This window comes from Heterodontus francisci, chromosome 26, assembly GCF_036365525.1.
Source record: "Heterodontus francisci isolate sHetFra1 chromosome 26, sHetFra1.hap1, whole genome shotgun sequence".
Lineage (NCBI taxonomy): Eukaryota > Metazoa > Chordata > Chondrichthyes > Heterodontiformes > Heterodontidae > Heterodontus > Heterodontus francisci.
In genome coordinates, this window is record NC_090396.1 from 47,779,908 (window position 1) to 47,805,407 (window position 25,500).

The 25,500-nt window shown below is 41.9% G+C and overlaps 1 protein-coding gene across 1 annotated transcript; it reads left to right on the forward strand.

Moving 5' to 3' along the window:
• The first annotated feature begins 114 nt into the window (after window positions 1–114).
• On the forward strand, window positions 115–24,336 carry dcxr (dicarbonyl/L-xylulose reductase). The gene is made up of 8 exons (XM_068058174.1): window positions 115–332; window positions 2,363–2,460; window positions 2,915–3,069; window positions 4,365–4,407; window positions 6,170–6,269; window positions 16,123–16,187; window positions 19,101–19,218; window positions 22,329–24,336. Exons 1-8 carry the CDS (start codon window positions 281–283, stop codon window positions 22,430–22,432), a joined length of 735 nt encoding a protein of 244 aa, XP_067914275.1. The 5' UTR covers window positions 115–280; the 3' UTR covers window positions 22,433–24,336.
• Window positions 24,337–25,500: the final 1,164 nt, after the last annotated feature.

Here is a 25,500-nt window from a genome sequence, read left to right on the forward strand (position 1 = left end):
CGTTAAAGATATGTTCTAACTTTCAGTGAGCGAGTGGCACATTAGCTTTCCACAAGCAGTGGGTGGCAGCTTTAAAAAGGGGCGGTGCTGCTGCTGGAAAGAATGTTAGCATGAGAATGTTAGTCAGTTGCTGTGGTGATGACCCCCGTGAGAGGGCGACAGGGTTGAGCTGTTGTTGTTTGTGTCGGTGACTTGGCCGGGGGAGAGAGGCGGTTGTTCCCTGGCCTCCTATTCCAGGCGCCGCTGTACAGGCATCGCCGCTCTCATTTTGACCGGGCGGATGGAGGGGACTTTGGCCCGTAAACGGGCCCTGGTGACGGGCGCTGGGAAAGGTAAGGAGCTAGGGGAAGGCGGTGGGATCCAGGCCTCAATCGTCAGAAGTCAAGTTCAGGCCCTTCTGGTCTCAGGGCCCCTACATCATCTCCATCGCTGCTATCATATTCTAAATCTTTTATCCTCACCAGGGCTGACAGGTTATCCATTATAATAAGCGCCCCCTCCCTCAAAGGAGCATCCACTAATAAACTTAAAAATTGAAAGGAAACTTAGCAAATCAGATTAAAATCCTGTTCCTTATCTCTGTAATCTCCTCCAGCCCCACAAACCTCCCAGATATCTGCACTCCTCTAATTCTGGCCACTTGAGCATCCCCGATTTTGATCACTCCAACGTCGGAGGCTGCGTCTTCAGCAGCCTTGGCACGAAGCACTGGAGTTCTCCCCCAAAACCTCTCTGCTTCTCTACCTCTCTTTCTTCCTTCAAGACACTCCTTAAAACCTACCTCTGACCAAGCTTTTGGTCATCTGCCCTAATATCTCATTATGTAGTTCAGTGTCAATTTTTGTTTTGTAATGCTGCTGTGAAGTGCCTTGGGATGTTTTATTACAAAGGTGTTACACAAGTATAAGTTGTTAGTGTTGTTTATTGATGAATGATTCCAGGCACACCCTCCCCTCCCCACCAGTGGCCACCAGTCAAGGAAGTCCTCAAGTGTCCTCCATCTCCTAGGACGTCCAAGCGAAGATGTAACCGTGGAAGAGAGAGACGGGCAGTTGACCCCACTCAACTGCCAGCTGCCTGGCCCTGTTGATGGCCACTTTGGCCAGGCTCAGAGGTTTCTAGCAACACTACTTTTCTTGAAGGGTAGGCAGGGAATGGATAAACTGTCTTGTTTGCCTAATACCCGACCGATGTCTTGATATTACATGACTTTGTACAGTGTTACTGAGGCCAATGGGATTGTGCCTCCTAGTAATATATTACCATAAATAAACATTCTGGTTAAACTTGGGACTTTGGATTCACATAGTTCAAAATTGAATTTCTAACACCAATGTATGTGTCGTTGTTAGACTAGTGAGAGATATATGTATCTGACCCTTCTTAAATCATCCATCCAGATTCTACTGTACCTTTCCCCATGCACACACTGTAGAGTCCAGTTGTGAAATAATTCGAATATTTTTTGCCTCAATTACTCGATCCAGAAGTTAATGCCAGATGGTGATTGCTCTTTGTGTGAAGAATTTCTCTATTAGTCCTAAAACTACTTTTTTACTGTTGGATACCTGTTTTCTCTAGTTTTTTTGCCTACAGTTTAGTTGAAAGTAATATTGTTTTTTAATCTGTACTGTACTTTTTAAAATAATTTAACACACTGCTGGAATATTATCTCTGAGATGCCTTTTCTAGGCTGAAAATCAAGTTTCTCCAGTCTGGGAAGGGTTTGGGTCTAATTTCACCAGCCTGATTTGAGGGAGGGGGAGAAAAGAGAGAGGTTGAGTGGCTATATATTGTGTAGGGGCATTTGTCAAATTTCTGTCATCCATTGAAATGCTTAAAAAGTTAGTTGAGAGCATACCTCTCAACCAGTCAATCAGGAACCAACTCCATAAGTCCAAACTCATTTCTGGTGATAAGATAAAAAGCATCAGATTGACATTGTCTGCAGATGTAAACGCTGTCTTTTGGTCAGCTATGTGGCCTTGTCCAATCTGCACCTTCTCCTTTGTTATCTCTTGCCCCACCCCCACCTCACTTGCTTATAAACTGTGACATTTTTAATATTTGTCAGTTCCGAAGAAGAGTCACTGACCCGAAACGTTAACTCTGCTTCTCTTTCCACAGATGCTGCCAGACCTGCTGAGTGGTTCCAGCATTTCTTGTTTTTATTTCAGATTTCCAGCATCCGCAGTATTTTGCTTTTATGTAAAAGCTGCCTTTTTATTTCTGCTGCTGGAAAATTCAAGTTAAGGAATGTCCATCGGATCTTTTGCCACCTAATCCTGAGGTCGGTGGGGGAGGCCGGGTTACGTGAACCAAATATTTATTTTCATTTCACAGCACAATGTTTGTGTTTCAGGCATTGGTAGAGCCACTGCTAAGGCCCTACTAGAATGTGGTGCAGAAGTTATTGCGTTAACCAGGACACAGTCTGACTTGGACAGCCTAGTTCAGGAGGTATGTAGAAATCAGCTGCACAGAGTTTGCACAGTCCTTCCAATGTGAACAGGTTTTGAGTCCTCATGAACAAAATAATGCTTCAAGTTAGTTTATAAAATGTCTTAAACTTTTAGTGTTCTGAGTAGTTTTGAAGTTAACCAGAAGCAAGATACTGCAGATGCTGCAAATCACATAAAACAGAATTTGCTGGAAGTATTCAGCAGCTCGGGCAGAATCTGTGGAGAGAGAAACAAAGTTAACATTTCATTTCGATTTACCTTTTTGTCAAACTGATACATAATCTCTCCACAGCTGCTGCCTGACCTGAGTATTTCTAGAATTTTCTGTTTGGTTAACATCAATAATCAGTTTTGCACCAGTATTTTAGCCACCTGGGATTTGTTTTTCAGTAACACGTGGCCATAATGAGCTTACCCATACTCAGTGAGGATTATTGTTTCTTGTCTTCTAGTGCCCTAAAATGCTGACTGTTTGTGTGGACATCTGTAACTGGGAAGCCACAGAAAATGCTCTGAAGGATGTAGGTCGTATCGACCTTTTGGTGAACAATGCTGCCGTTGCCATTTTGCAGCCATTCCTAGATGTCACGGAAGAGGCATTCGATAAGTAAGTAAAGATATCACAAAAAGCTGACCCACCATTAAATTGCTTTGTATAGAAGCAAGACCATTTTACCATTGCAGCTAAATAGTTAAATAAGATTTTTAAATTGTTTTGGGAATAAATATTCAATTTCTCCATAATGATAGCTCATTACGTGTTCAGATAAATTATCTAGAAATATTATCCTGTATTACCATATCTGCTTTCTTGAATAAAATCTGATGGTTTACAGCAGCCCTAGTGTGAGAGCATTCTATCTGAGATATGTTCTTGCCAGCGGTGAGTTTGAACCTAATTAAGAGAATAAAAGCAATGTGTTTTTTCATGAGCAAAGCTGTAAATTATCTACAGTTGCTTAGGTTTTAACTGTAAAAGAAATAATGTTAAAGGTGTAGAGTTGTTTCTAAGGCTTTACTAACTGGTAGCACAATACCCACAGTTTCTCTAACTTTGTTTCTATCTGGGAAGGTTGAAGAGGGTTATGGAAATAGGAGGGGAAAGGTAGAGTTTTGGGCCAAAGGTAACCACTGGAGGATATGAGGCCAGGACTGGAGTGTATACTAAGCAACTATTGATGCAACAAGTGGAACCAATACAATCAGTTTGACGAGGAGATGGGAGGAATATGGGCAAGGGTACAGAAAAAGAGGAATTTTTCCTTGAGCATTTAGTGCTTTTTTAATTGCTGTTTTGAGTGGGAAGGAAGGGGAACTAGCAAAGGCAGTAGTGGGGGTGGGGAGGGTGTTGGGGGAGGGGGTCAAATAAGCACATCTCAAAATGAGAGATTCAAGGAGAGCGGTGGGTGGTGCATATGGCACATTCAACAAGGCGACAAGAAATGCGGAACACTTTCCAGGAGCTTCTTTGCATTACCATCCCATTGACCAGCTCGGTGGGGTAGGTGTGGTGGTGGTGGTGGGTTAGCAAGAGGGGGCCAATTCTGTGGATGGATGTCAAATACAAGGGCCAACAAGGCATCAGAGATTCTTCTAGAGATGACGGGAGTGTGGACAGGGATTGGTCCAGAGGCTGCAATAGAAGTTTGCATCCTGAAAAGGTTATTGGTTTGTTTGAGTGCCCATGCTGCCTACCAGTTACTGACTGGATGCTCAGTTTGAATAAGGCTTCCCACCATCTAAGTACAGAGGATACTGATCCAGCCCTAGAGATAGCTGAACTAGGGAATCTGCACTGCTGAATAGACTGTAGGGGGAGTATAAAATGATTGGACAATTCACTTTATAACTTTATTAATGAAATGTTTGATTTATCTTTGTCCTTTTGTATCTGATTTTCAGACTGTTTGACGTTAATGTGAAAGCTATGTTGCATGTTTCACAGGTAAGGACACTGCTATATCCCGACCGGATTCATGTTTGTTATTGGATGTCATATTTATTCGCAAGAAAATTTTTAAATTTTCATAGGCTTACCCATTTTAAAGAAAATGAGCTTGGGTAGGGCTGGGGGGTATGGGGGCAAGGAAGGAGGGGTTCTAATTTGTGGTAGGTTGGGATGATGCAAGAGATTTAGAGGGACTATGAGGTACCGTTGCAGAAAATGTGCTTTGAGTTCAAATAGGATCTACATATAACACTTCCATTGAAATTTCCAACCGAGAACCAGCAAAACTTGCACAGTAGATAAGCAAAATTTTGAATCTTTGTTGAAGCAATTTACTGGTGAAGCTGTCCATTGAGGCTCTACCACTACAGCTAATGGTTCACCTGCACCACTGCTATTGTGCGAACCATGGAAAGTTGGGGCAACACAAAATGTCCGTCTGTATATTTGTGATGGTTTAGATGTAGGGACCTGTAACTAGTGAAGTTGAATCTAGTAGTAGTGTGCAGCTCGTAGGTTGACCCACCCAGAATGGGGATGTCCAAATAAGGAATGTATGACATACATAGAAAATGTCATAGATTACTAAAGAAAACTTCCCGGTATTTGCAACAAATTAGGACTGATTTTTACAGAGGTGCCCTGCCATTGGAGAGGGATTCATCTGCCAGCAGTGCACATTGGGAAATTAAAGACCATAATATTCTGTCTTTGTAATGGATGAAAAACTCTAGGCAGTTCACCTGCAATTTCTTGATCTGCACAACTGGCTGGCAAGGTCCCCCATCAGTGACAGGACATCAGTCAGCCCTCTTAAATAGTGAATGCTGAGTTATTATATTGTAACACCATCCTCGTCCTTACAAGGTGCTAAGAATTTGAGATTGATTTCTTATCACCATTTGGTTGACTTTTCTGGTCTGTGATGTCACAGGCACTGATAAATGTCTGGTATCCAGGATTAGTGACCATTCCTTGTGTGTGTACCCAGATAGTGAGTGTCAGAAGGGCATTTCTCTGCAGGGCCTCAGCCTAGCCTCATCCTGTCCTATCTGATGCACTTTCCACAGGAGTTACTAGATACCAGCCAGGAGTGAGAAGCCTAACTGATTTCTTGATCCTTCTATTCACTGAGGTCACTTGTTGCTGCAGCTGAGATAAACTACCATGGCATGGACTAAGATTGTCTTGTCTTTATGAGCTTGTGCTATACCAAATTCTGCAATTTCTGGTAGGGCATTTTGGATCTTTTCCACCACAAGCTAAATTCATCAATCAGAATTTTCAATTCAGAAAAGAAAAGTGAACCTTCTCTAACCAGGCTGAAGATCTGCTCCAAGACCTCACTGTGGCTTGAAATCCAGTGTTTTGAGGTGTGCATGCTGGCTGGGTGGGCAGGAGGAACCTGTTTTTCCTGGTTCATCTCTTTATAACCCATAGTTGAGATCAGGAGGTTCGCCATTAGAAAATCATAAGTACAAATCTGTAGGCTACATCAGCACTGTACAGCATATTTATGCAGTGCTACCATACATCTAAACCATACAACTCTTAATGCTGCCGAAGGTATTTCTGCAGCACTTTAGCAGATCACCACTTATAATAGTAAGCAGCTATTTCAAAGAAGTAACTGAAGTAATCCCAAATATGCAGATTTATTGAAAATGGATATGCCTGTACAGTGGATAAGACTGTATTTTGTACTGCCTTGTTAGTAATTAAGTTCAGTAATTAGGTTTTTGTTCCCTACTTTCTTAAGATAATTGCAAGGGGGATGATGTGTCGTGGAGAAGGTGGTGCTATCGTGAACATCTCCAGCCAGGCGTCCCAATGTGCTCTAAGAGACCATGCTGTATACTGTGAGTTCCATAGCTCAAACTTTCACCGTATACAAGAACAGAGTCCCCTGTTGTGTTATGTTGGAATTGGTAGCACAATGAGAGAGACCAACTTGAAAGTACCTCAGTCTGTAATTTGTTCTTCCCAATGAGCAAAACACACTTGCCGCAATTTCGATTTTGTTTTTGTTAAAGTAGGAATGTCTCATTGTAGTCACAGAGGATTAGCATAGAAAGCTGTGGGAGACAGCATTCTAGGAAAACACTTTAAACTCAATTAAATGCAATAAACAATAAGTCAGTATTGTAATGCTGTGCTACCTTGACAGTTATTAATCTGTTGGTGTGCAATAATTTACAATGAATAAAGAAAGAAAGGGCCAATGGGAAGGAAAACATTGGCACTGAGATCCAAACCCTGGTTCGGCAATACACTTGATAAACTTGCATTGATTAGGCAAACCTGGAGTGGAAATTGTTCAGTTGGTTTAAAATTAACACACATCTTAATTTGGCTTCATTGTACAGCATTACTGCTCATGGCTTTTTTAAAAAATGGTGAGTTTTGTGCTCTATTCCGATATTGTTAACCCCCAGGAATTCCTTTTTGTCCCAGAATGGCATCTCCATCACATAAAAACAATCTGTAGCATCTGTGGAAAGTTTTATGCTATGGGCTAGCCCTACTAAGAGGTAAATTGACTCTCCAAACACTACATAGGATGCTTAAAGTGGTTATTTTTGTATTCTTCGTTTGGGAAATGTAGGCATCGTTGACTAGGCCAGCATTTATTGCCCATCCCTAATTGTCCTTAAGAAGGTGGTGGTGAGCTGCCTTCTTGAACCACTGCAGTCCATGTGGGGTAGGTACACCGACAGTGCTGTTAGGAAAGGAGTTCCAGGATCTTGCCCCAGCGACAGTGAAGAAATGGCGATTATAGTTCCAAGTCAGGATGGTGTGTGGCTTGGAGGGGAATTTGTAGATGTGGTGTTCCCATGCATCTGCTGCCCTTGTCCTTCGAGGTTGTAGAGGTCACGGGTTTGGAAGGTGCTGTCAAAGGAGCCTTGGTGAGTTGCTGCAGTGCATCTTGTAGATGGTGCACACTGCTGCAACTGTGTGTCTGTGGTGGATGCGATGCCAATCAAGTGGGCTACTTTGTCTTGGATGGTGTCGAGCTTCTTGAGTGTTCTTGGAGCTGCACCAATCCAGGCAAGTGGAGAATATTCCATCACACACCTGACTTGTGCCATGTGGATGGTGGACAGGCATTGCGGAATCAGGAGATGAGTTCCTTTCTGCAGAATTCCTAGCCTCGGACCTGCTGTTGTAGCCACAGCATTTATGTGGTTTAATTCAGTTTCTGGTCAATGGTGACCACCCCCTCCCCCCCCCCCCTCTCCAGGATGTTAATAGTGGGGGATTCAGCAATGGTAATGCCATTGAACGTCAAGGGGAGATGGTTAGATTCTCTCTTGTTTGCGATAGACATTGCCTGGCGCTTGTGTGACGTGTATGTTACGTCACTTATCAGCCCAAGTCTTGCTGCGTATGGACATGGTCTGCTTCAACATCTGAGTCGCTAATGATGCTGAACATTGTGCAATCATCAGAGAACATCCCCACTTCTTACCTTATGATGGAGAGAAGGTCATTGATGAAGCAGCTGAAGCTGGTTGGGCCTTGGACACGACTCTGAGGAACTCCTGCAGTGATGTCCTGGGACTGAGATGATTGACCTCCAACAACCACAACCATCTTCCTTTGCGCTAGGTATGATTCCAACCAGCGGAGAGTTTTCCCCCAGATTCCCATTGACTCCAATTTTGCTAGGGCTCCTTGAGGCCATACTTGGTCAAATGCTGCCTTGATGTCAAGGGCAGTCACTCTCATCTCACCTCTGGAGTTCAGCTCTTTTGTCCATGTTTGGATCAAGGCTGTAATGAGGTCAGGAGCTGGTGGCCCTGGCGGAACCCAAACTGAGCATCAGTGAGTAGGTTATTGCTGAGCAAGTGCCACTTGATAGCACAATTGACAACTTCTTCCATCAATTTGCTGATGATCAGGAGTGGACTACTGGGACAGTAATTGGCCGGGTTGGATTTGTCCTGCTTTTTGTGCACAAGACATACCTGGGCAATTTTCCATATTGCTGGGTAGATGCCAGTGTTTTAGCTTATTTGGAACAGCTTGGCTAGGGGCATGACTAGTCCTGGAGCACAAATCTTCAGTACTATTGCTGGAATGTTGTCAGGGCCCATAGCCTTTGTAGTATCCAGGCCTTCAGCCGTCTCTTGATATCATGATACTAGTGACCAGTGATGCTGGTGATAGTGATCTGACTTTCGTCCCATGAGTAAATAATGGATTCAATATCTTGTTATAAGAGGTGAAAATTCACTAAAACCTAGTCCTGGTTTTATATATCTTGTAGTTGGGACCATGAAGTTGTCAGATTGTCGTAAAAAGCCAACTGCTTCACTATTGTTCTTTTTAGGGGAAGGAAGTATGTCATCCTTACCCAATCTGGCCTATAAGTAACTTGGGTACTGTCAATGTGTTTGATTCTTAACAGCCCTTTGAGGGCCCATCACTAGATCTGGGGCAACTAGGGATAGGCAATAAAGGCCATCTCTGCCAGCGCCATCTGCATCCCGTAAATAAATTTGTAGTTTTGGTTACAAAATTTGTCAAGTTTTTCTTTCCATGTAGTTTTGCTTTCATTCATAAAGGCATAGTGAACCGGAAGTAAGATGCTGGCAGACTGTGGTTCAGTCTGCGTTTCAAATTATTTTTATAATTTCTTTTGATGGCTCATTCAGCATTAGCGCTTAAACCTAATCATTTTATGTCTAGTGGGTGTTGAAGATTAGGGACTTCTCCTAGTGTCTTGCCAAATATTCTCCTTGAACTATATACAATGATTGCATTACAAAGTAGTTCATTGTATGTGAAGAGCTTTGGGATATCCTGAGATGTGATGTGGTGCTATATAAAGACAAGGAATTTCCATCAATTGTGACTGAACATGCTTTTGAAAAAAAAAAAATCATTTTATATAACACCCTGTTGTTTTGGAAATATTGCATTGGAGTACTTATGATCTTATCTGTTAGAATAGGTAGATGTGATCTAGATTTATTCTCTCATCAGCATGGTAGCAGTACTTCTTGTGTTGCATCATCAGCCTAGATATTGTGCATATGTGTTAGAATGGGACTTGATTGCAGAACTTCCCTACTGAAGTGAGAATGCTACCAACTGAGGCAAGCTGACACTTGAAATGATGGATCAATTAATCATGGCATATGCGACTGAGTTAATGAACTGGCAGCTGCTGTCCCAATACCTAATTGAAAACGTTGCTTTAAAATCAATAAATGTAGCTTGATAAACTTTAGTGTTGATGCTGGTTTCATGAGGCAAATCCTGGCGTCTATTCTTCCTTTTCTTTGCTTTGCCACAGCAGATGTCAGTGCTACAAAGGAGTGTGATCTGTTGGATAAAACAAGTAAGACTATCGGCTTGTAGAAATCCTCTAAGTGTACCTTTGTCACCTAATCACCTGGTTCTATGTGGCAATTGCTGTGTCTTCAGCCCAGAAGTCCAAAGTTTTAATATTTAATTCTCGGTTCCTCTCCTGACTTCTGCTGAAGTGCCGTTCAACAGGAATGACAACTTTCAGGCACCTCATCTTAGTGGCCATTCCTTTTGTGAATCTATTATCTATGTAGATATCACTTTAAGAGTCTATGGCATGTGATTAACAGTTCCCTACATTGCAACAGGGTATGTATTTAGTGGAGCACTGTTCTTGCTCCAGGGAATCTTTGTATGTGTGTCCAGTTGGAGCTGGCTATGGTTTTAGTTTTAAGGTTCTCACAGTAAACTGTCCTGGAAGCCACCTATAACCAGTGTCCTGTGTCATTCTTGATGAGATACAAGCCTGTAGCAGTCTCTGGATTCCCTTTCACCTGGTCTTACTGTAACAGGGTTTTAATTTTAAACACATCGTGTTTTGAGCTCCCCCGGTGAATCTTTGTTCGCCGCTTTCCAATTATAAGGCAAATAAATGAGCACCAACAGGTTTTCTTAGGCTTAAAGAAGAAAAGTGAAATTTATTAAAACTTAAACTTTAATTCGGTTAACGCCTATGGATACACGCTGCAACCCACGCTAGCATGCATACGTGATACGCATATGCAAATAGAGACAGAAAAGAACAGGAAAAAAATAAAGTGGAGAGATTTGAGGCAATTAGTTTAGTTTTTAGTTTAGAGATACAGCACTGAAACAGGCCCTTCGGCCCACCGAGTCTGTGCCGACCATCAACCACCCATTTATACTAATCCTACACTAATTCCATATTCCTACCACATCCCCACCTGTCCTAATATTTCCCTACCACTTACCTATACTAGGGCCAATTGCTAATGGCCAATTTACCTATCAACCTGCAAGTCTTTGGCATGTGGGAGGAAACCGGAGCACCCGGAGGAAACCCACGCAGACACAGGGAGAACTTGCAAACTCCACACAGGCAGTACCCAGAATTGAACCCGGGTCGCTGGAGCTGTGAGGCTGCGGTGCTAACCACTGCGCCGCCCCAATATCTGAAGAGTTTCTTGTTACTGTGCTTCGAGCTCACTGTAGAGTCCTTTCGTAGGTAATTCTTGCTTTTTGTTGGGGCCCAGTATTCTTAAACCTCGTTCACTGTAGGAGACTTTTCTCTCTTGAGGTTCCTGTGTCTTCAGCAGTTTTCAGTTCCGTGAGAAAGAGATGGAAGCAGACCGGAGAGGCTGCGGCGAGCCAGCCATGAGAGGTCTTTTCAGTCCAGGAGCCAACAGCTTTCTGCCAGTTCAAAACTCTGGCAAGTTCAAATTCCTGCAACAGCCAGTTAGTTATGTGACTAAACTGGTCTGACCACGTCTGTTCTGTGTATTGGGAGCGGGGGTAGCTCCTTTGTTCCAACACTGTCTGCTAGTATGGAAAAAAATGTCTTTCCAGCCAGGGACTTGGCAACCTCCCGTAATATCCCTTTTCTTCTTCCGAGCAACAATTTGAAGTTTAATGGCCATGTGGTGAAATTAATATGCCTCATTCTTGGCAGGTGGGGGCCTGCAGGTCAAACCCAACAAATAGGCGCCAAATTGGGATTCAAAATAGACATATAATGAATTGGACAAAATGCAGGGAACAGCAGGTTCAAATTCGGGGCAAATCTGTCAGTTTTTATCACCATTTTCAGCAAATTACAATGATGGTGAAGACTGGGACCAATATATTGAACGATTCGAGTCGCAAATGGCTTGAAGGGACCTAGCACAGACGATACTGCAAACACCGCGCAAGTAGTGGCTATTCTGTTGAATTCGATGCGAGCCTTGATTTTGCCAGACAAACCCAGCAGCAAATTCTATAACTATTTGAGTACAGTGCCGCGGAAACACCTGAAGAAAATGTCAGTGACAGTGGCAGAGACATGAAAATTCATTTGTCGAGATCAAGGGCCATCAGAGTCTCCCAGCAATTATGTTCAGTTAAAATACTTATCGCTAAATGAAACTACAGGGCCAAATTGGACAAAAACTTGCAGGATTGTTTCATTAGTGGTCTACGAAGTGAATCCACATCACTCAAGCTTATGGAAAAAGTGAGTGAGGATCTGAGGCTAATTGTTTGAGTGGCAATGGACCTTGCACTTGCACGTGAAGTAACAGCAGGGGAGACATGGGCAATGCAGACTGAACCACCGCAGACGGGGGTTGCGTTCGTATAGGGAGGATCAGGCGTCACAGTAAACGGCATGTATCAAAAGCCACAAAGGAATTCGCAGAACAAGGCGAAGAGCAATGATGAGCAAAAGTTATGCTTTCAATGTGGAAAGAATAACCACCCTGATGTGTGTTGGTTTAAATCAGCTACTTGCAGGCGGTGCTCAAAAACTGGACACATTGAGAGGAAATGCTGAAGCCCAAGTAAAGTTCATGGACACAATAGAACCATGCAATCAGAGGCAAAGACAGAGTAAATAATGATACAGTTCAAATAAAGACATTCACAAACTAGATGAAGGTACATGTGGTAGTGAGAATGAGAATAATAGTATAGGCATATTGATCTGTTGTATTTGTATTGTATTTTATTGCGTTTAACAGAGGGGAAATAGTAGCTTCAATAGAAATAGAGGGTAGGGTTGTTACCATAGAAGTTGATACGGGGTCCAGTGTAATAATGGCCTTCTATGAAGGTTATTTACCTATGTTGGAGGCAGATAATCCATTTCTCAGCTTCACAGGGAAAGTATCAAGCCCACTGGAAAGGTGAGGGTTAGATATGCTGACTTCAAAGGTGAGGCTGAGTTTGTATGTTGTAGAGCATACAAAGTGCATATTACTGGCTAGAGATTGGTTGGAAGTAATTCCTTTAAAGTGGGAGTCTGTAGTCAAGTCAGTAGATCAGAAGTCTACGATGAAGAAAGAAGTGCATAGGCTTAGTGAGTATGTATTGGAAAAACACTCAAAGTTGTTTGATTGGAAGTTAGGTAAGCTCTCTCCGATCAAGGCAAAGGTGATTGTGAAAGACGATGCCCTTCCAGTCAAAACTCAGCCATACAAAGTTCCTTATGCAATGAAAGGGCAAATGGAACAGGAGTTGGATGGTTTTCAAAAATGTGGTATCTTGACACCAGTCCCACACAGTGAGTGGCGCTCCAAAAAAAGGATGGTACGGTTCGACTATGTGGCAACTACAAGAATACTGTTAACCCGCTATTGAGCCCTGTGGCAGCCCCGAAAATAAATGTTGAAGACCTACTGTCAAGTTTGAGTGGAGGAGTAACATTTTCCAAGTTAGACCTAGCGCATGTTTACAATCAGTTAGAGCTAGATGAAGAGTCAAACAAGTACTTGGTCCTTTCCACCAATTAAAGGTCTGTTCCATCAGAATAGATTGGTATTTGGCAATACTACTGCACCAGCTATGTAATAGAACAGGTTCGTCAAGGATTACCTGGGGTACAAGTATACCTGGATGATATTTTGGTCACAGGTCAGTTGCAAGAGGAGCACATGGCAAACCTGGATGTAGTGCTAACACACTTAAGAGGAGTGAGGTCTGAAGATCAAGAAAGAGAAGTGCGAATTTATGCGCGACTCGGTACAGTTCTTAGGACACACTATATCAAGGGGTACACAAGTCAGAAGGGAAGGTACAGCAAATTGAAAACATACCTAAACCTACGGATTTGTCACAGTTGAGGTCTTACCTGGGTATGGACTGAATCTAGCACACTAAATTGCACCATTGACTGGACTGCTAGAAAAGACTTGGAAATATCAGTGGTCACAAGAAGCAAAAATTGAAACAGTTAATTAGAGAGTTGGGATTTTTGATACATTTTGACCCAGAGCTGCTGATAACGATTGCTACTGATGCAAGTCCTGTTGGGGTAGGAGCGGTTCTTTCACATGACTTTCCCGACGGGGACGAAAGGTCGAGAAGGTTTGTGTCAAGAACGTTATCAAAGACTGAGTGAAATACCCTCAGAACACAGTGTTTTAGCCATTGTGTTTGTGCTGAAAAAGTTTTACATGCATGTATACAGACTCAAGTTCACGTTCATTACAGGTAATAAACCATTAACTGGCCCACACAACTGCTAGGCTCACAAATGGTTACCAGTACTTGCAGCAGAGAGAATGCAAAGATGGACAATATACCTAGCAGGATTTGTTTATGGCATTATATACTGTAGCTTAAATGAAAATGCCAATGTGGATTGCTTGTCAAGGGTTGCCTGATACTAGCACAGATCAGTTGGCACATGAATGAGGTGTGTCAGCATGTCATGTTGGTGTTGCCATGCACTAGGGAAGAAATTCACCATCAAACGTGCAGGACACTGTTCTTTCTAAAGTCATGAGGTATACCTTAGATGGATGGCCGAGCAAGCTCTTGGAAGAAGAAGGGAATTTGAAACCCTTTCACAATCGTAAGCAAGAGCTCATGACTGAACATAGTTCTCATTCCCCACATGAGAATTCCATCATTCCACCCAAGCTGCACAGTACTGTTCTAACTGAACTACATGAAGGTCACCTGGCAGTCGTGATGATGAAATCCATCACACAAAGTTATGTATGGTGGCCCCAGATTGATGACCAGATTGAACTGTGTATCAAAGCATGTGGATCATGTCCAGTCGTACAGAACAATGCTGCACAGGAATCCTTACACCCTTGGATCCCTGCTTCCAAACCTTGGGAACATCTCCATGTTGATTTTGCAAGTCCATTTGAAGGTGTCACATACATGGTACTAGTGGATGCTTTTCAAAGTGGCCAGAAGGGTTTATCATGCAGAGTTTGACATCAGAACGTACCATTGCTACGCTGCATAATCTGTTCTGTAGATATGAATTACCTCACATTTTAGAGCCTGACAATCATGGTCAGTTCACATCGGAAGAATTTCAACAGTTCATGCACATGATTGGTATAAAGGACATGCTGAGTGCGCCATACTATCCAAGCACAAATCAACAAGCAGAGTTTTTGTTCAAACATTGAAGCAGGCGATGCGAGCAGCTAGTCAGGACAGAGGTCCAATCCAGACTGGGCTAGACAAGTTCTAGTTAGCATAAAGAAATGTCACTCCTGTCACGGGAATCTCCATCCACCTTGTTCATGGGCAGATCCCTATGCGTTCGCCTAGACAACATCCGCAGAAACACTGATGTTTGAGAGAAAGAGCAATTGTACAAACAAACATGCAATCGAGATAAGCATAGCAGGGTTGGCAAACTAAGAGAGTTCTCAGAAGGAGAGCAAAATACTGTGGATGCTGGAACTCTGAAATGAGAATGGAAAGTGCTGGAAATACTCAGCAGGTCTGGATGCTGCCTGAGCTACTTCGTATTTCTGGCACTTTCCCGTCTCAAGGAGAGTTGGTTCTTGTTAGAAGTTACATAGGCAAGCAGAAGTGGATCCCAGGAACCATGGTAGGCAGGGAAGATCCATTCAATTGTAAGGTTCAAATGCAAACAGGAATCTGGCAATGCCATGCAGAGCAACTCTTGTGTAGGATATCTGAAATGTCAGAGCTAATACCAACAAGTGAACCTGAAATTTAATTTCCCCAGACTAATGATGCACTCAACAATAGTGAGAGGTTTGATAGCTTAGGAGATACCCTGATTGTTCCTTCACCCACTTCCGTTCTTAAGAGTCTAGATGCTGATACTAGCAATTCAACCCAAGCCGGTCAAGGTCGAGTTGTCAGGAAATCCAGTGGGAGAGGATAGGTCAGAAATGAGATAGAGTTCACCCATCACTGGGTCTCCAAGGAGGGTAAGAAGATCTAACCGGAAAAGAAAATCTCCTGATACACTTTCTTTGTAAACTCGGTGTGAGATGCATAAATACTTTTGTTTTATAATTATGTGGACCGCTTCAACTCCTTTTGATGGAAATTGGTAGAATTGTATTTGTCTGGATTTATTTTTATGGCTCTCATAGTAAACTGCCCTGGAAGCCACCTACAACTGGTGTCTTGAATCATTTCTTGGTAAGATATGAACCCAACAGAATCTAAATGGAGATTTTGGTAAAACCTTATCTACCATGGTCAAATGACCTCTCAGCACCTCTGGGTCTGACCTTGTCCACACACTAAAAAGCAAACATGGATGGGCACCTTGGCTGATGTTGCGTTCTCTTCTTAAGTCAATTGTGGCACCCCAATTGCTGCCCCATTCATCTAACATACGTTCAAGAATTGAATGTTGGTCCTTCTGGGTGCTGCCTTTATCCACTAGACCCATCGGGAGAGTAAGTTCCCCAATTAAATACACTTTTTGCCTTTGCTATTTTAAAGGTGCCTCAAAAGGAGCTGTGGATATGCTGACAAAAGTGATGGCACTCGAGCTGGGACCACACCAGGTAAGCACTGAAATATGCAAACAGCCGACTGACCATTAGATTCTAAAATAACTGTTCCTCCTAAAGATATATTCATATCCACCCAACTAGAATGGCTTAATAGGATTTAGCTCTAGTATGATCTTTATTGACCAGCTTGATTTGGAGCTGATCTCACTATAGTGCAGCAATATGTTTGTTTCACACAATAATGTTTGTTTCACATACGGAGGTGTCAGCTTTCCAGTGCATTAACCGTATTGGAAAAAATATGAGGGAATGAGCCACACTTGATCAGTATTTGTGGGCAGCAGACAAGTTGTACTCCAGAGACAGTGCTGTACCCAACACAAAGGAAGATGGTTGTGGTTGTTGGAGGTCAATCATCTCAGCTCCAGGACATCACTGCAGGAGTTCCTCAGGGTAATATCCTAGGCCCAACCACCTTCAGCTGTTTCATCAATTCCCTTCTTCCAATCATAAGGTCAGAAGTGGTAATGTTCAGCACCATTCGCGACTCCTCAGATACTGAAGCAGTCCATGTAGAAATGCAGCAAGACCTGAACAATATCCAGGCTTGGGTTGATAAGTGCCAAGTCACATTCGCGCCACACACGTGCCAGGCAATGACAGTCTCAAACAAGAGAGAATCTAATCATCTCGCCTTGACATTCAGTGGCATTATGATCACTGAATTCCCCACTATCAACTTCCTGGGGGTTACCATTGACCAGAAACTGAACTGGAGTAGACATTATAAATGCTGTGGCTACAAGAGCAGGTCAGAGGCTAGGAACCCTGCGGCGAGTAACTGACCTCCTGACTCCCCAAAGCCTGTCCACCATCTACAAGGCACAAGTCAGCAGTGTGATGGAATACTCTCCATTTGCCTAGATGGGTGCAGCTCCAACAACACTCAAGAAGCTCGACATCATCCAGAACAAAGTAGCCCGCTTGATTGGCATCCCATCCCCAAACATTCACTCCCTCCACCACCAATGCACATTGCCAGCATTGTGTACCATCTACAAGATGCACTGCAGCAACACCCCAAGGCTCCTTAGATAGCACCTTCCAAATCCATGACCTCTAGCATCTAGAAGGACAAGGGCAGAAGATGCATGGGAACACCACCACCTGCAAGTTCCCCTCTAAGCCACACACCATCCTGACTTGGAACTATATCACTGTTCCTTCACTTTCGCTGGGTCAAAATCCTGGAACTCTCTTCTTAACAGCACTGTAGGTGTACCTACCCACATGGACTGCAGCAGTTCAAGAAGGCAGCTTGCCACCACCTTCTTGAGGGCAATTGGGCATTGACAATAAATGCTGGACTAGCCAGCAACACTCTCTTCCCAGGAACGAATTTTTAAAAAGCCTCCTTACTGCAAATTTGCTTGGTGCCCTCCTGTACCAGCTGGTATTCAAAGAATATTTGTAGAACTTTTCATCTAGTTATGGGGAAAGGAAAAAATATATAGTATGAAAAGAAAGACTGATTTAGAAATCCTATACATTTTCTTCTAAACATAGTGTATTTTTTCTCTCCACTTGCTAAACCACCACAGAATATAAGTGGTCAGTTTAATTAATAGAGAAAAAACTTTTAATACTTGGCACTGGTTTATATTGTCTCTGCCAAATAGCAAATGTTCAATGTCCTGAAAATAAGTCGAGTTCCAGTCTGCTGCGTTATAAAACATGGAATACTTAATAATTTGTCAATGAGTAGCATTCTGTAACAGCAGGTTCACTATGTACAATCAGCATGTAAAATATCTCTGGTATTAAAATGTCTGCAGGGGTGATGTACTCCAATACATGGCAAGTGTCAGCAAAGCAGAGTATGGCAACAGATATTTAATGAAAGCAAAACCTTGTTTAATTTTTAAAACACCTATTTCTTGACAAAAGTGCCACTTAAAATAGTTCTTTAAAACAGCAAAAAATGTATTTTTATTATAAACTTAATTGTACTCACAACTAAAATGCTTCGTAAATAAGTGTTGCTCTTTGGTTTTAAGGAAGTGGAGAGAGCTGGATTTCCAGCAACTCTGTTGACATGGAAAGAATTCCAAGAAACCAGCATTCTCTATTCTTCATTGAAAATGATGACAAGAGGACATGTTTTTTTCCCCTTTATGCTGATTGATTCCTCTTAAGGATCCATTTCTAGCTAATATTGAGATTGAGCATTTGATGTATCCTTATACCCTTTAAACACAATGGTTCATGTGCCTTTTGATCATGAAAATGGTAACTGTAGAATTCAGCTGGCCAAGACTGAGTATTGTAGGTTGTTAAGTTACTCTGATATTCTGGAGTATGAATGTATTAAGTTAAATCTCCATTTTTGGGATTTTAATTTGAAACTTAATGTCTCTTGCTATTTAATTAGGGTAAAGCCCATGTTAGGGCAAATTTTAAATGTCAGTGACCACAATGAGATTAGGAACTGAGTCTTCCACTCCTCCTGTTAATGCTTCTAGACTGCTTGATGCTTTCTATTAAAATAGCCCTATTCAAATACAACATCTGCTTTTGGGATGTAATTCACTATTGCATTTCTCCACTAGAGGGTACTCAATAGCATTTCCTAGAATTAGGAAACACAATTGTTGATTTTTGTTTTTTAGAACTGATTTAAAAAAAAAATACTAAGTGTATAATTATACAAGTTGTTACAACAACTTTCCATTTGTCTTTTTTAAAATAACTTGCTGAACTGATTTGTGTAAAATGTGTCAGACTTCTCTTGCTTCACTCAGGCCAATCCAGCTCCTTTCACTTTCACTGACTTTCAGTACAAACAGATTTCTGGAATTCTAAGATTTAAGACCCAGAAGTATTTTGACTGCCTTTTGAAATGTTAACAAGTTATAATAGCAACATCCAAGTAAATTGGATTTTTTTTGTTTTGCTTTGGCACAGATCAGAGTGAATGCAGTGAACCCCACAGTAGTGATGACTGCAATGGGTCGAATTGGGTGGAGTGATCCAACAAAAGCTGCAGGAATGTTGTCACGCATCCCACTGCGCAGGTTTGCAGGTGAGTGTTAAGTACAGATGAGTTTGTGGCTTCTCCCAATATTGGAGAAAGCCCACTTTTTTAATTGGCTGTGTTCGCTGTTTGTCCATAATTGTTATGGAGAAAAGTGTGGTTTTTAATGTTTTAATATCCTTTAGGTGTTCATTGATTCTCATGTTGCCACCTGGCCCCTCTTAGTTCTTCATTTAATATTTTAGTAGTTCTTAGTTCTCTAATTAAATATTGGAAAGACTGAAGCCATCGTTTTCTGTCCCCACTCTAAACTCTGTTCCCACTCTAAACTCTGTTCCCTAGCTACTGACTCTATCCCTCTCCCTGACAACAGTCTGAGATTAAGACAACCTTTTTGCAAACTTGGTGTCACATAGGGCGGCACAGTGGCGCAGTGATTAGCACCACAGCCTCACAGCTCCAGCGACCCGGGTTCAATTCTGGGTACTGCCTGTGTGGAGTTTGCAAGTTCTCCCTTTGTCTGCGTGGGTTCCCTCCGGGTGCTCCGGTTTCCTCCCACAAGCCAAAGACTTGCAGGTTGATAGGTAAATTGGCCATTAGCAATTGCCCCTAGTATAGGTAGGTGGTAGGGAAATATAGGGACAGGTGGGGATGTGGTAGGAATATGGAATTCGTGTAGGATTAGTATAAATGGGTGGTTGATGGTCGGCACAGACTCGGTGGGCTGAAGGGCCTGTTTCAGTGCTGTATTTCTAAACTAAACTAAACTAAACATTTGATCCAGAGATGAGCTTCTGACCTCATAGTTGCACCATTGCTAACACCGCCTATTTCCACTTCCGTAACATCGCCTGGCTGCACCCTGTTTCAGCTCATCTACTGCTGAAACCCTCATTCATACCTCCGTTCCTCTAGACTTGACTATTCCAACGTACTTATGGCTTTCACATTCTACTCTCCATAAACCTGAGGTCATCCAGAACTCTGCTGTCCATGTCTTAACTTGCACCAAGTCCCATTCCCCGTCACCTCTGTGCTCACTGAACTACATTTGGCACCCGGTCAAGCATCATCTTGATTTTAAAACTCTCATCCTTGTTTTCAAATCCCCCCCATGGCCTCACCCCTCCCTATCTCTGTAATCCCCTCCAGCCCCACAACCCTCCAATATATCTGTGCTTCTCTAATTCTGGCCTCTTGTGCATCCCTGATTTTAATCACTCCACCATCAGTGGTCACGCCTTCAGTTGCCTAGGCCCTAAGCTCTGGAATACCCTCCCTAGACCTCTCCGCCTCACTTTCCTCCTTCAAGACGCTCCTTAAACCTACCTCTTTGACCAAGCTTTTGGTCATCTGACCTAATGTCTCCTTATGTAACTCGGTGTCATATTTTGTTTTATAATGCTCCTGTGAAGTGCCTTTGGATGTTTTAAGATAAGGTGTCATATAAATATAAGTAGTTTGTTGTTTATACGACCACCTCCAGGCGCGTATCCATTGTCTCTCGAGATAAGGAGGCCCAAAAGAAAGAAAAAGAATACCATACAAAAACCCACAGGGCTGTATTTACAAAGGACTGAAATTAGAATTTGTTGCTGAAGTGCAAGCAACCTATACAGGAGCCTAATGCCAGATAAACAGATTTAATTGCTAATAAACACTGCAGAAAACAGACAGGTGCCATTTTAAATTGCCCTCTCTCAAAGAATGCCCAACTATTTGCGTCAAAATAAAAATAATCTTGTATTCTGCCACCATTCAATCATAAGAGGGATGTTGCTTTTGTAAAGATCCTTTCACCTTGCTGATAGTATCAGTAGAGCCTCAGTGGATCTGGTCTAACAGTTTGAATACTAGGAGAAGCAATTACAATTCCTTAAGGCGTAAAATTGAGGGAATTATCCAGGTACTAAATGAAGTTTTAATTTAGTGTAGTATGACCGATACACATTTTTTTTTTAAATAGGGAGAAACTTTGTAAAATATCAGCACTTGATACAGTTTATGCTTTGAAATTAAACAGCTTAATTTTTTTTCTTTTTCCTGTTGGCAAGGGGGAGAGTTACCTTTTTCCCTGGGTTTTTGCCATTTGTGCATTGCCACTCTAATGTACAATTGCATAGATTGAGTTGCCTTTTTTTCTTTCAAACGTATGCCAGATCGCAGCCCAGCACCTGTTCCTTCTGCCCCCATCTTTAATTTTATGGGGATATCGGGCACCTTTTTTTTGTATTTTGCCATCCCACTGTACACTGCTGACTGAATTAATTTGGATACTAACGACAATTGTTCTAAATTAACTAGCTTGTCAGGTCCAAGTGTGGCCTAACTAAGGTTTTGTACAGCTGCAGCGTGACTTGCTAATTTTTATACTCTGGGCATGTCGTATGCCTTCTTGACTACCTTATCCACCTGCGTTGCCACTTTCAGTGACCAGTGGACCTGTGCGCCCAGATCGCTCTGCCTGTCAATACTGCTAAGGGTTCTGCCATTTACTGTATACTTCCCACCTGTATTAGATCTTCCAAAATGCATTACCTCACATTTGTCCGGATTAAACTCCATCTGCAATTTCTCTGCCCAAGTCTCCAACCGATCTATATCCTGCTGTATCCTCTGACAATCCTCATCATTATCCGCAACTCCACCAACCTTTGTGTCATCCGCAAACTTACTAATCAGACCAGCTACATTTTCCTCCAAATCATTTATATATACTACAAACAGCAAAGGTCCCAGCACTGATCCCTGCACAACACCACTATTCACAGCCCTCCATTCAGAAAAGCACCTTTCCACTGCTACCCTCTGTCTTCTATGACCAAGCCAGCTCTGTATCCATCTTGCCAGCTCACCTCTGATCCCGTGTGACCTCACCTTTTGTACCAGTCTGCCATGAGGGACCTTGTCAAAGGCTTTACTGAAGTCCATATAGACAACATCCATTGCCCTTCTTTCATCAATCATCTTCGTCACTTCCTCAAAAATCTCAATCAAGTTAGTGAGACACGACCTCCCCTTCATGAAACCATGCTGCCTCTCGCTAATTGTTTCCAAATGGGAATAAATCCTACAGATTAATCCTATCCCTCCTCCTGCTCCTATGTTCCTATTATTGGGTACATGGCTAATGTTTCCATTTTTCATTTTCTTTGTAGAAGTAGAAGATGTGGTGAATACGATAATCTTCCTCCTCAGTGACAAAAGTTCAATGATAAATGGAGTGACTCTGCCTGTGGATGGAGGATTCCTTTCTTCATGAACTACTCATAAATGGGAATTCTATTCAGGCCTTTGTTTTAATTCATTTTAATGTTATCCTGAATGAGTAAAGCATACAGACTGTGGATATTCTGTCCAGGATTTGCTGTTTGTGTTCCTGGGAAGTTTTTGTGAAAATGTGGCAGGTTTGTGGAATTTCCTAATGTATATGCTGCTAACCTGTGGCAGGATTGCTGAAGTGGGAAGTCCCAGTCTCTGTCTTCTGCAACATGACAAGCTCTAGGTCTAATTCTGATCGTGGGACCCATTCCATTAGTCCCTATTCTGCTAAAACAATGTTCTTAATGACTTGTCCTGTAATAGTTGATTCATTCAAAATCTTAGTTCAATAAGCTCATCAGTATAGTGTTATTATTAGCCGCCGTATTACATAATTCACAGAGTCCAAAGCACTCGTCAATTTTGCTTTTGTCTTAAATGCAATCCAATATTTCTTGTGAATTGACTTTTCAGCAGGGGACAACTGTTCCCTCCCTTCACTGGAAGCATGATTGCAGGTGGCAAGTGAGAGAAGGCTGAGCAGTGACACCTCTGCTAATACTGACACATAATGGTCAATCACAAAATACACTTGCTGCAGTGTGGTTCTGTCAGCATTAAGTCTTTTGAGGAGGAAATTGCCAAAGGTGTTTTAAAACCTCAATTTCTCAGTAGCGCTTTCCCTATGTTGAGTGCTGGCTCTTCTATTAAACATCACAACCAACAATTTTTGACATCTTTGATAAAAATAAGAAATATTACATTTTCTGGATTCGACTAGAATACATCTCCTTCTACAGTAGGACTGTGTACCTTCCAAAACCAGCCTTTGTTTAAACTAAAATATTGGACAAATAAAAATAAAACCATTCGCAAAATCTAGGTTGAAAATCGCAACTCTGTGCAGGGTTTTCTAAAGCTGCAGTAACAACTTGTACACCATGTGATTTGTAAGGTTCCTAATGTGTCAACGATATAATAGTAAATGACTTCGGAATAAATATGACTGGCACACTGAATTTACAGCAAGCAGGACAAACAGAGGCCGGTTAATCTTTCAGTTTTTTGAAGTCCAAATGCTAAGATTGGAACAGTTTTACACAAAATCTGCTGTAACCTATAAATAGGAAAGACTTGCATTTATATAGCACCTTTCACAACTACCAGACATCCCAAAGTGCTTTACAACCAATGAAATACTTTTTGAAGTGTAGTCACTGTTGTAATGTAGGAAACGTGGCAGCTGATTTGTGCACAGCAAGCTCCACAAACAGCATTGTGATAATGGCCATATAATCTGTTTTTGTGATGTTGATTGAAGGATAATGATTGGCTAGAACACCAAAGGTAATACCCCTGCTCCACTTCAAAATAGTGCCATAAGGTCTTTTACATCCATCTGAGAGGGCAGACAGGGCCTTGGTTTAATGTCTCATTCGAAAGGCAGTACTGCCTCAGTACTGCACTGGACTGTCAGCCTAGATTGTTGTGCTTAAGCCCCAGAAGTGGGACTTAGTGCTGCATGGTTGTACTTGCTATCTGCTGTAGATATTCTAATTGTGACAGCAGGAGTGAGAGACTGACCTATTTGGAATTTTAAGTAGTCTTTATCAGTGGCTCTATTTAGGGAGGCACCAGGTGGCAGTGTAAACTTTAGAGAACTCCACTGGAAGTTTGAAATGGACCTGTTTTCCAGAAACCACCAATACCGAAATATTCAACACTCTTTACATTTAGAGTTAATAGAATTAGTTGATTTGGAATACATGTTGCTGTGCATCTTCCTGTATAATTATGCAAAATGATGCCAACCGGAAAGAATTAAAAGGATATAACGGCACATGAAGAAGCCAGACCTGAGGTTTTGCTCATACATATCATTATTAAATGAATTACTAAATTAGACTTTCTGGAATTGGTTAAATGTGTTTTGAGATTTCAGTGCTGACATCGAGTTGCACAAACTATATCCAGCCTGCAGTCATGTCAGTGTAAATAAAGAAACCAAAACATCAACTAATACCAATCTACATACTTAAAGCAGTCTGCCTTAACCAGTAAGTGCCATAGGTGACTAAAGAACGCTGATTTTTCAGTTTTGTTTATGGCTATGAATTAAATTTACATTAGGTTAGTATAAAAAAAAACTAATAAACATCTTGAACTTCTTGATACTGAAAAATCAGTATTTGGGAACAGGAGTAGGTTATTCAGCTCCTTGAGCCTGTTTTGTCATTGTTAGATTATGCCTGATTGGTACCTAATCTCCATTTACCCGCCTTTGTTCTGCATCCCTTGCTGTCCTGACTAATAACTTATTGATCTTAGCCTTAACTGTCAATTGTCCTAGCATCCACAGCCCTTTGGGGGAAAGAGTTCCAAATTTCCATTGTAATTTGTGTGGAAAAAGTGGTCCTGAATTCACTCTCAAAAGGCCTAGCTCTAATTTTAAGATCATGCCCCTTTGTTCTGGATTCCCCTACCAGATGAAGTAGTTTCTCTATCTGAACCTTATTCAATCCCTTTCATTTTAACAGCTTTATTTAAATCATCTTTCGATCTTCTAACCTGAAGGGATACAAACAAATTTTATGCAACTTGGCCTCATAATTTAACTTGAAGTACTGCGGATCTTTGCTGTATCTCCTCCAAGGCCGATCAATCTTTCCAGAAGTTTTGTGCCCAAAACTGAACACAGTACTGCAGATGGGGCTTGACCTAGGTTCTGTACAATTGAAGCATCACTTCCTCACTTTCATATTCCAATACCCTCGGGGTAAAGGCTAACATTCCATTAGCCTTTTTGATTACTTTTTTGTAGATGTGCAGCAGCTTTTAGTCCATTAGGAGCGCTCATTCCACATGAATGCAGGGATGGGCACGTCTAATTTTTGTCGTAACAGAACCCTGACCCTGTGGCAGAAAATAATATTTTGTAAAGTTATCCTAATATCTTGCAAAATCAAAAAAGCAATAATTACAAGTATTAGAAATAAATATGCAGACTGTTGGAATGCTGTTGCCTTGCAAATTATGTGCTATTCATTAGGACACTTTTTACATTAGGAA